Source organism: Scyliorhinus canicula, chromosome 1, assembly GCF_902713615.1.
Source record: "Scyliorhinus canicula chromosome 1, sScyCan1.1, whole genome shotgun sequence".
In the NCBI taxonomy this organism is placed as follows: Eukaryota; Metazoa; Chordata; class Chondrichthyes; order Carcharhiniformes; family Scyliorhinidae; genus Scyliorhinus; species Scyliorhinus canicula.
Genome location: NC_052146.1, coordinates 101,562,745 through 101,575,058, shown reverse-complemented (window position 1 = coordinate 101,575,058; position 12,314 = coordinate 101,562,745). Strand labels below are relative to the sequence as shown.

At 46.8% G+C, this 12,314-nt stretch overlaps 1 protein-coding gene across 2 annotated transcripts in view; it reads right to left on the bottom strand.

Annotated features, from left to right (window-relative positions):
* Positions 1 to 11,517, bottom strand: part of themis2 (thymocyte selection associated family member 2) — a 257,043-nt gene extending 245,526 nt beyond the window's left edge. Inside the window, exon 1 of one of the 2 annotated variants that reach the window (XM_038796389.1) lies at positions 11,311 to 11,517. In XM_038796389.1, the coding sequence (XP_038652317.1) occupies positions 11,311 to 11,428 (118 nt within the window). In that variant the 5' untranslated portion in view covers positions 11,429 to 11,517. Of the gene's footprint in view, positions 1 to 3,947; positions 4,367 to 11,310 lie in introns of those variants that run through there. The other variant, XM_038796397.1, reaches the window with a different exon arrangement.
* Positions 11,518 to 12,314: the final 797 nt, after the last annotated feature.

Here is a 12,314-nt window from a genome sequence, read left to right as displayed (position 1 = left end):
GGAATAGCGTTCCGCCAAACTATTGTGTAGTTGAAAAGGCACCACTATTAGTACAGGAATTGTTCACTTAACAATCAATCAGCACTTTCCTCTCATGCAGTACAAATTGTTGTTCTCTTTACAACTGGCATTCTTGCATATCCGTCTTGATGAGTTTGAGATGAAAAGCTTCAACACCATGTGTCTTTTTTCAGCAATTATCATTTTAAATAGAATGATTTTAAACATTGTAGTTAAGGCATGTATGTTGCTTTGTAAAGTGTGTGCTGGTGTTTGATAAGCTAAAATTTTTCTAAGCTGACCAGCCCAATTAAACATTTTATTTCCATGACGATATTTGTACAATTTCTGGACTGGGTAGTAATATAGTTAATGTAGCTATCATTTTCAGAGGAAGTGAATAGTTGCTGTTGCAATTCACTCTTTAGAAAGCAGAACTTGTGGGTGACAATTCCTGTTCCTTAACCCAAAGTTTCAATGACAAGTGAGCCTTGCTGTGATCCTTTGACTCAGCGTAGAATTGTGGTTGAACCAGGGAACAAAGCGATCACAATGCATTAAGATACTTGTCACAATGTTAGGGGGGCAATATGATTAGAAATGGTAATGGTTCAAATTGAACCTTATCTCATGGGAACAACTCCCAGCCTGATTCAAGAGTTTCTGGTTCAATTCCTGATCTGTGCTGAGCTAGCTAATCTCAGCCAGGGCAATAATGATAGTTCTTTATGCAGAGGGGAGGAATCACATAGGGCTCATTTTCCTGTTCAGTAGCTGGACGCTGCTGCTTGCATTGTGTTCACTGCCAGATCTGGCTGTGATGCTCAGTGTCATCATGAGGAAAGGGGAAAGAATTAGCCAATGAGAATGCACATTTATCAGCAAAACACAATTACTATTCTTTGTGTAAAGGTATAATCAGAGGTCAAATGACTTTTGAAGAAAACCTGGGCACTATTCACTGGTTTTTGTTGAAATATTAGCTACTTAGTTTTAAAATGAGACAATCTGGGTTATGTAAAGAATTTTTGACAATGACTAAATTGCAATTGCATGGTAGTTACAGCACAGGAACAGACCACCGGATTCATCAAATATATGACGATACAGTAGCACAGTGGTTAGCACTGTTGTTTCACAGCGCCAGGGACCTGGGTTCGCTTCCCGGCTTGGGTCACTGTCTGTGTGGAGTCTGCACATTCTCCTCGTGGCTGCATGGGTTTTCTCCGGGTGCTCCGGTTTCCTCCCACAAGTCCTAAAAGATATGCTTGTTAGGTGAATTGGACATTCTGAATTCTCCCTCAGTGTACCCGAACAGGCGCCAGCATGTGGTGACTAGGGGATTTTCACAGTAACTTCATTGCAGTTTTAATGTAAGCCTACTTGTGACACTAATATAGATTATGTGGCTGTTTATGCTTCACACAAGCTCGTTCCCAATCTCAATAAGGCTTTTGCTAATATTCTGGGAATTTAATAATGGTATCATATAATTAACAGCTCTCAGAGAAACAAAAAAAAAATCACAGAATCCCCACCTAACCTGCACATCACTTGGACACTAAGAGCAATTTATCATGGCCAATCACCTAACCTGCACATCTTTGGACTGTGGGAGGAAACCGGAGCACCTGGAGGAAACCCACGCAGACACAGGGGGGGAAAGTGCAATCTCCACACGGTCACCTGAGGCCAGAATCAAACCATTGTGCCACTGTGCCACCAACAACATTCATGTTTCACCTAATATTGCGTTGTAACCAAGATCAGATGGATCAATAAAAGGAAATTTAATCAACAGGCAAAGAGAGGAACTGTTCTTCACTAAACTGCCATTTATTTACACTCTACCCTCCACAACTGTATGAACATGAGGAACTTCCACATTTTGAAGACGTCCCAAAATTCTTCCCACCTAATGAATGACTGAATTAGTCATTGTTATTGTAATATAAGGTTCTGGCACATATAGGGTTAATGTGGGGCTGAATATAGTACCACCCACACAGTGATGTAGGCGGACACATGTCCCGCACTTTGGGATCAGACCAGTGTTGGACAGAGCCATGTGTAGAGGCAAGCATGGAGATAGTTCCTAGCTTGCACCCTTTCTGGTATATATGTTCTTGAAATTAATATCGGCAAATGCAGAAGTTAATTTGCCCAGAGCAAGATTCCACAATGACAATGAGATGAATGACCAGTTAATCATTTTTTTTGAGTATTGATTGACAAAGATGAATTGGGCAAAATCCGACTGAAACATGCCTCCTCTTCTTCAAATAGTGCCTTCGGATTCTTTAATCTACCTGAACAGGTGCTCATTTAACATCTTCTCTAAAAAGCAGCACTTCTGACATGGCCATATCCCACCAGTACAAACCACCCTGAGAGTCAGCCTGCATTACAAATGCTCAAGCATTGGTGAAGGACTTGAGTAAACAACTTTCTTACTCAGATTTGTGATCATCAGAAATTGTTCGAAGAAAGCAATGTTTAAATATTTTTATGGTAATCCTCATTGGTTACCAAAGTAAAAAACAAAAAAAAAGCTTGGAAAGTAGAACTGCACAATATTTCAGAAGTAATAAGATCTCCCTTATATGGGATGGTAGCACAGTGAGTAGCATTGTTGCTTCACAGTGGCAGGGTCCCAGGTTCGATTCCCACTTGGGTCATTGTCTCTGTGGAGTCTGCATTTTCTTCCCGTGTCTGCGCGGGTTTCGTCCGGGTGCTCTGGCTTCCTCCCACAAGTCTCGAAAGACGTGCTGTTAGGTAATTTGGACATTCTGAATTCTCCCTCTGTGTACCCTAGCAGGAGCCGGGATATGGCGACTAGGGCCTTTTCACAATAACTTCATTGCAGTGTTAATGTAAGTCTACTTGTGAGAATAAAGATTATTCCACAAACAAAAATAATATTCTTCTAATGTAGGGAAAAACTGTTGGGTATATCCACCATTCACTTAATTTTACCTTCAACATAATAATCAGTATTTTTCATATTTTAACATTTGACATGAAATAGACATTTGTCCCGAGTAGAAATGTTACACTGGGTCCACAGGCATTGTTTTAACATTGAATCACATTGCGACTTGTGATGGGATGAGAGCTCCGGGAGGTTGTTTTTTTTGCTTATTTTGTCTATTACTTTTGTTCTGAGGACACAATTTCCACATGAGAAGGGCCTGAATCAGGTGGGCGCCCTGGTCACTAAGTGGTTAGGCCCATCTTAAGATGGCTGCTGATCGCTTGTCTCTGTCAATGACCCCATTTTGAGGTTATTCCTGCCTCACTAAAATCAAGTTGAGGGAAAATCAATCTCATTGACACCTGAAACTTTGGTGTAGAATTTCCCAACAAACAAGACAAACTGAATATGATCTTCCTCCTCTGCCAGCTAGGTGGGTACTTTTCACCACATCAGCGGACATTGGACTTGTACAATCCACCGTTCCAAGTCTACCAAGAACTTTGAATGTCCAAAGAGTCCAACAGAGAACCTGCATGAAACTTTGGCCCAGCTTGTAAAGCAAAATGAAACATATCATTGTTCCAAAAGTAGGCATCAGTACTCGGATGAAGAGTAAACAGAGCAGTAATGATACAAGCCCATGTATCATGGCAGAAAACATGGAAGGATGTGGAAAATTACATTGAAGACCACTTCAATAAGGTCTAAGGGCGCAATTTAAGTTATAAAAACAGAGTTTCTTCTGGGCAGGTATCGAGGGGTCATTCCTGGTGCTTGTAGCACCAGAAATGACCCCACAATCGAATGACACTCTGTCTTTTTTAACAGCCCTGGCTGGGGAATGCCCCACCGAAGCCGCGGAGCTCCTCAATACAGGAAGAGATTGGTGCGCCATTTTTAAATGGTGTCCCAATCTCTTGACAACCCCACCCCCGACATGATCCCTGGACCCCCCGAAGCTCCAACTCACCTGTTAGGGGTGGTTCTCAAGTCCACCTGCACCCCACCCCATACCTGCAGTGCACCCTTGGGCCCGATCCCCGGCGCGGGTAGAATGCTAGCCTGGCACCACCCTTCCAGCCTGACAGTGCCACCTGGGCACTATGGCAATGCCAAGATATCCGGCTGGCACCAGCAGTGCCAAGGTATCAGCCTGGCCAAAGGCTGACAATCGGGGGGCCTCCGATCACATGAGAGAGTGCCGTTTTGCCTGGTCCTCATTTGTGGGGACCTGTGCTAAATAGCACCTGGCTGGAGTCTCCTCGGCGAGGCTGATAGAGGCTGGGTGGCCGTTTGATCCGGCGGCAGCATAGCTAAGTGAGCTTTTAAACTCTTTTAGCAATCTCGGTCCCGCCCATTGTGCGAGGGTCCAGATCGCGACGTCTCGCGAGATCTCGTCAGAACTTGCAATGCGTAACCCCCGTTGGGAATCCCAGGAGAGGCCTTTCTCGGGATCTACCAGCCGTGTCCTGTCCCGATTCCGTCGAGACCCTGCCGACAGATCACGCCCATAGTCTATTGTTATTCAAAATAACCAATAAAATTAAGATTGGCTAAATCATCAACTCTGGAGTCATTTTTGATTCACCCTTTCGGATCACTGTTAAGGACACACTTCCATCAATTAGCAGATTCCAGATATTTATAGTCTTTTGACATTTGCTTGAATTTCAGAAATGTAATTAGGGAATTTTTGAAAGGATGGAACATGTTTCCTTTTCAACATGCCACAAATTTACTGCAGTCTGCAAATTATTTAGCCATGAGTCAATCACAATTATCTGTTTACAATTTCTATGACACAGTTGTTTGGCAAATTGTTCCCTAGTTTGCTGATTGCGATGTGTTCTTGTTTGTCCCGGGTGTAATTACCTGTTGTTATGACAACAAAGAGGCACTTTTCATCACCATCTTGTTGTCACAGTAGCAACATAGGCATTTGGAACAGAAGCAGGAAATTCAGCCCTTCGAGCCTGCTCCGCCATTCAATCAGATGATGGCTAATCTCTTCCATTGTAATAACTCCCAGGACTCTGGGAAGAGCAAAATGCGGATTTCTACAAGAAGGGCCTTGGAGACAGTGCTGCAATGGAGTGAGTGTGTGTGTGTGTGTGTGTGTGTGGGTGGGGGGGTTGTATTCTCTGTTCCCCCAGCTGTGTGTCCTCCTCAGCACACCATTCACTGGCAGCAGGATTCTACCTTTCCACCACTTGTCAATGGGATTTCCCATCGTATCCATCCCATGCCGCCAGGAAACCTAGTTGTGTGGTAATTCACAATTGGGGCAATAAATGTGGAATGGAAGATAATGCAAACCAAATTGTAAATGGCTGCCTCTCTGTGGGAACTATTACAGTGTTCCAATATTCCACTGCTGTAACTTTATTGGAAGCCTGTTGAAATGGACTTTCTGCTGCTCTTCCAATGAAGTGTCGGTGAAGCAGGTGTAACACTGAAATAATTCACGGCCAATATACTTGCCTCTATTTCAACACTCACTGCCCTTGAAACAGCCTTTCACTGTGTGCAGGATTTCAAAGAGTTTCAATAAGGAGCTGTATTCAGGATTGTTGGCAAGGCCAACTCAATTGCCCTGAAAATTGGTGAGGGGCCTTCTTATTGAAGTGCTGCAGTCCTTGTGTTTTGACCCAGCTGTAATAATGGAACTAACAGTGGAATATATCCAAGTTAAGATGGCGTGTGACTTGGTGCTGATGACAATACTGCACTTGTTCTTCTCCGCAGTGGAGGTCATGCTGTTGAGCTAAACCCAGGATGTCGTTGCAGTGGTTGCATCCTACGAATAACACATTCTGCAGCCACAATGTGCTTGTGGTGAGAGAGGTGCATATTGAATCCTGTCAGAGTTTGCTTGTTCAGCATATCTGTGTATAATTATAACTACAGCCACACACAGTCTGGGGTGAGATATTTAATATCTGCTTCTATGGACTGGTTTCATTGGCCGGACGGAATTAAGAAGAAATCTTTCAGATTTTTTCTCCTTATTGCTGGCAACACCTTCAGTTGCCTTGGTACCAACCCCTGGAATTCCCTCCCGAGGTCTCTCTGCCCCTTCCCCTCCCTTAGGAAAACCTATCTCTTTGACCAAGCTTTTGGTTGTCTGATCTAATATGTGGCTCGGTGCCATACTTTGTTCTATAATGCTCTAGGAAGCATTGCGGAATGTTTCATTAAGTTAAACATAAATTGTTGAAGTTGTTACTGTTGCTGCTTTTTTTCCTCAGGAGATTGGTAGATCGAATGGGGTTTCGGAAGTGTCTTGTCAGGATACTCCAGGCATCTTGTAGGGCAGAATTGGTGGGCCAGATAATCTTTTCTTTTTCATCTTTTTTGGATATTTGCATGATTGATCAATGCAGGTGGCCAATTAGCTGAGTTGGCTAGATGGCTAGTGTGTGGTTCAGAACAATGCTGGGTTAGATTCCTGTTCTGATTGAGATAGACTTGGGACCTGCCCCTCGTCTGCCTTGAGAGTGGAAGGTCAAACCACCACTGACAGAAATTGTCAAGAAAAACAGTTCATAACAAAGCATGGCAAGCAATGAGTCAAGGACCTGCCTTCGGGAAGAGCATAATAATAATCTTTATTGTCACAAGTAGGCTGACATTAACACTGCAATGAAGTCACTGTGAAAAGCCCCTGGTCTCTACATTCCGGCACCTATTCGGTTAGACAGAGGGAGAATTCAGAATGTCCAAATTACCTAACAGCAGAGGCTGTATTATCCGTTATTGGGACTATGTCCCCACACCAGCGTCAAAACTGTGGGGAGGGATTCTCCACAAACCGGAGGGACGGGCCACTGCGGCGCCGAGGAGTGGCGTGAACCACTCCGGCGGCGGGCCGCCCCAAAGGTGCGGACTCCTCCGCACCTTCAGGGGCTAGGCCGGCGCTTGAGTGTTTGGCGCCACGCCAGCCGGCACGGAAGGACTTGGCACCATGCCAACCAGCGCAGAAAGGGCCTCCGCCGGCCTGCACAAGTTGGCGCATGCGCGGGAATGCCAGCGTGTGCTGGCGTCATCCCAGTGCATGCGCAGGGGGGTTCTTCTCCGCACCGGCCACAGCGGAGGTTGACAGCGGCCGTTGCGGAGGGAAAGAGTGCCCCCACGGCACATGCCCACCCGCGGATCGGTGGGCCCTGATCGCGGGCTAGGCCACCGTGGGGGCACCCCCCGGGGCCAGATCCCCTGGTGCCACCTCGAGGACTCTGCAGGCCGCCCGTGGAGCCAGGTCCCGCTGGTAAGGACCTGTTGTGATTTACGCCGGCAGGACCGGCCGAAAATGGGTGGACACGCGGTCCATCGCGGGCCTGAGAATTGCCGGGGGGGGCTGCTGCCAACGGCCACCAACTGACGCAGTGCAATTCCCGCCCCCGCCTAAACCCTGGCACCAGAAAATTCGGTAGCCGGCGGGGGTGGGATTCACGCCGCCCCTGGCGATCCTCCGACCCGGCGGGGGGTCGGAGAATCCCTGCCCGTGGAGTTTCGTGCTAGAAAAAACCAACGTGAAAGGGCCACAAATTCGTAGCCCTGCAGGGGGCTAGCAGGGACCGAGCATACAGGGACTGAGAAAATACAGTGCAGAAGGTCTGCACCGACCCACTTAAGCCCTCACTTCCACCCTTTCCCCGTAGCCCAATAACCCCTCCAAACCTTTTGGTTACTAAGGGCAATTTATCATGGCCATTCAACCTAACCTGCACGTCTTTGGACTGTGGGAGGAAACCGGAGCACCTGGAGGAAACCCACACAGACACGGGGAGAACGTGCAGACTCCGCACAGATAGTGACCCAGCAGGGAATCAAACCTGGGACCCTGGTGCTGTGAAGCCACAGTGCTATCCATTTGTGCTACCGTGCTGCCCGTAGGTCTAACAGCTTTTGCTGCAGATATGGCTCCCCGTACTTCCGGGTTGGAGGCTGCTCATGTAGGCGGCCTCCAGCGTCTGCGCCGCGCTCCATGGCAGACTTGGACCGTAGATCTGGACCCCAAAGTGAGGGGATCTTTGTGGAGGGGGTCCCTGCGGGGGTCCCTGGGGTCTCCCTATTAATGGAGTACCAAGGCATCTCTCTCTCTTAAGTGAATCCCTGGGGAGGAGATGTTCCTATTCAGGGGGTCCCTGGGTGGTTTTCCCCTATTCAGGGAATCCCTGGGGGTGTCCCTAGTTGTGGGGTCACTGGGGGTTTCCTTTAGTTAGGGAGCACCTGTGGGGTTCTCCCTATTTTGGGGGGTCTGTGGAGGTCTCCCACGTTCTTGGGTGAAGGGGGGGCACCCAGAAAATTTGCGATGCAGGGATTGGGATGGGGTGGCCGGACAAGGGACTTCACTATCGGGATGGGGTGGCCGGACAAGGGACTTCAAAATGGCGGCCTGATAGCGGGATTCTCTCTGGAATCCCTTGTGCTCCTCGTCATGCATAAATTTACCTGGCAAGGGATACTGAATTGCTCCATAATTTGCGCTCTCAGTGGGAGCGTAAATCACGGCTATTCAGGTTCAGCGGAAGAACGTCTCCCAAATGGAGAATTTTGCTGAGTAATGAGTTTCTTCTGGGTCTGCGTCAGGTCAACTGTATCGGCTGTGTGTGATGATTAATGTAAAGTTGAGTCGATCACATTACAAAAAACGGATGTCTCCCCAGCCTAAACGCAATATGGGAGGATCCCCTCCCCCGCACCTCCTGCACCTCCCAAGACCCACAGCAGGCAATCCCAGCCCAATCGTGTGTGTGGAAAAAATACCAGCATGGTACCTTGGCAGTGCCTACCTTGCCAAAAGGGCATGCAGCTGGGGTTTCCAATCCCCTTGTGAGAACCCCATGAGTGCTGTTCCGTCTGGTCCCCCTTTGTGGGGACAAGTACCAAATGGCACTCACCCGAGCCTCCCGAATCAAAGGGATTGAATCCCAAAGTCTCAGGTACCTCTGTAATCTGCACAATAGAGTAAGGCTTACTGCCTCGCTCTAATATGCAGCTTCGGCAAAAACTGATCCTGCCATTGTGGGTGGGATTCCCCTTGCATCATCTCCCCAGAATGCGTTAACTCTCGTGAGGCATTGCGAGCCATCTAGATCTTGGGAGCGGAGAGTCCCGGCTTCACCGGCTATGCTGCACCGTGGCGAGCTGCCTTTCCGGTGCAGTGGGGCCGGTAGATTGCACCCAATGGCTAACTCCATATATCCACCTTTGCCCCTTATCCCTTACTACTTCTGGCTGACAAAAGTTTTCAATCTTGATTTTATAATAAACAATTGATTTGGCATCAATTTTTCTTTGAAGAAGGGAGCTCTAAATTTCCAGCACCCCTTTACTGTTTCATTTTACATCTGAAAGGTTTGGCTCTAATTTTTAGTCGGTGCCTCCCTGAGTCCCCGAGCGGGATTCTCCTTTTCTGAGACTAATTGTTGACGCCAACATAGAATCCGTGGACTTTTACGACAGAAAAACCTGTGTGCTCTTGGACTGATTTGACGTGTTGGGTGCTCTGGATCCGTGCAACACATACAGGCCACCAACACTGAAGATAGTTCAACACTATGTTATTAACTCTTATAAATTGCTAAACATACTATTATTGTGGGTTTACACGATGCTAGATTAACTAGAAACCTGTGCCTGTCCTAACCAGTCGAATCACTCAGCACGTGGTGAGAGTCTGTACTGTAACTGATAAGCTCTTGTGCTCATGAGAGGCAGCATCCAGAATGAGCGGGAAAAGTGATGCCCTCTGTCTTTATAGTGAGTGTGCTCTAACTGGTGATTGGCTGCGGTGTTTGTGCATCTTGATTGGTGTATGTCCATCAGTGTGTGTGTCTGCACCATGATATACTAGTGTATATTATGACAGATTCCACTACCGTTGAGAGGCTAGCACCTGTGCCACGTAGAAAACAATTGATTCCAACGAAAAACCGTGCGGGATTTGCCGGGTCCGTGATTGACACTCAGGAAGCTGACAAGCTGCAGCCGCATATACATATTACACTCCCCACATACACTCATCCCAGCCAACAAGATGGCATTGGTTGTGTTGGAATGTGCCGATACAGCTGATGGGTTGGCTGGGGCCAGAGGGCACCCGGGGGAGGGTGCACTGAGGGACACCTGTACGATCCATGACACTAAGTTCAAAGTGGGCTGTTAGCAGTATGCCCAGCTGCATGGCTGCCTTGTCTGCTGCAACAATGGTGCTCCGTGCCCGCCCACCCCGACACCACAACCCACCTCCTGGTCACCTCCCACTACTCGCCCCAGCCCTGGCAGAAGCCCCCGGCCAGTGGCACAACTGTCAGCAAACTATGGTGATGTTGGACCCCTTCCATACGCCCTCTCTCTCTCAGCAGCCGCCATGTTGGTTTCACAATTTAAAAAAGTACAAGTGAACCATGCCGCCAGGAACTCAGGAGGCCCCAGAAAATATTGGGTCAGGCCCGCTAATGATATGCAAACGGTGTCTATCGTACTTACATTCCGAAATGCATTGATGCCGTTGTCGAAATGGCTGGAGCATTGCGATTTAGCGTCAAATTGGCGCCTGCCGTGATTTCAACATCGGAACCGATTCTCCGCCCAATCGCTTTTCCCGATTTTGGCGTTGGCTAACAGAGAATCCCGCCTCCCAACTAATGGAAATAGTGGCTCTCTATCTACTCTACCTGTTCCCCTTTATGTCTTGAAAACTTTGATGAAATCACCCTGTAAGCTTCTAAATTCCATGGTAACAACCCTAGTTTCTCCTCGCAATTTAACTTTGGGAGTCATGTTATTAATCTGGTCAATCTAGGCTACATTCCATTAAGGCCAATGCACCCTTGCGAGGGTGTGGTGTCAGAACTACTCACAGTACTACTGGTGTGGTCTAATCAGAGCTTTGTGTCGCTATAGTATAATTATTTGCTGGAAAATGCAAGTGAGGGGCAATTGGTGAGTACCAGGATCTCACTCGAGCTCAAGATCGGCAGAAATGCGTTCTATTATCCAAAGTATTAAGAATAGCCATTGAGTGATTCGGCACAAACGTTGATTCTCCGGCCGATCACTGAACACGATTTCAGTGTTGTTGACCGGAAAATCCCGCCCACAGTCTATAAGGCATCCAGATACTTGATTGATACACAGGCTTTATTTGTAAATGGAGCAGTGCTTTGCCCTTAAACACTTTGCATTTGAGTAGAGTAACATAGAAAAGAGAACACTGCCAGTGGCAATAATGATAATGAGGTTGAATAGACAAATAAATTGTCAAACTGAACACAATATTAATGGATCTTAAAAGGTATGAATAGGAGAAAACTCCTGGTTTCACGTACCTTGGAAGTAAACTCCAGAATGGATCTCCAGAATCCTGGGAAGTGTGGATAGGTCCAAAGAACAAATATAATCTTGTAATGAGGTGATTTCTGAATCTGCACAGTAAAAGTCTGCCATTGTCACTCGCCACTTGCATCACCAGCTCCTCACCAACATAACATGTACCTCAGATGTAAGTACGACAGTGTACCAGGAACTCAGTTGATGCAATTATAGTTTCAGAAAGAGCGAGAGCAAAAAAAAGCACTTGTGGTTTGAATTCTTGTCATTGTAAGTCATTGCATGAGCGGACAATGAATTTGGCGAGGTGCCAATAGCCAAAATAAATACTCAAAAGAGAACCAACACTAGCTTAGTTTCAGCAGACTAATATGATTTGCAAAGCTAATGCTTTGCAGTATTATAATTGTGGATGAATGGGCCCTCCCCCCACCACATCCCCAGATATTTCCCTTCCCTCCTTTAAAGGCTGGTCTACAGAAGCATAAATATCCCTATGATACCCCCTCCTGAACGCCACCACCTCAATACTTCCCCAGAGTGGTTCTTCTACATGTTTAAATCGAGAGTCTCAACAGTGAATACAACCAATGGCTCAGTATTTGGCAAAGGGGAATCCCATTGCCTCCCAATCGTATCCTGAACCCACTACCAAAAATGAAAATACTTCAGATGCTAGAAATCTTATGTAAGAACATAAAATGTTGGAAACATAAGAACATAAGAACTAGGAGCAGGAGTAGGCCATCTGGCCCCTCGAGCCTGCTCCGCCATTCAATGAGATCATGGCTGATCTTTTGTGGACTCAGCTCCACTTTCCAGCCTGAACACCATAACCCTTAATCCCTTTATTCTTCAAAAAACTATCTATCTTTACCTTAAAAACATTTAATGAAGGAGCCTCAACGGCTTCGCTGGGCAAGGAATTCCATAGATTCACAACCCTTTGGGTGAAGAAGTTCCTCCTAAACTCAGTCCTAAATCTACTTCCCCTTATTTTGAG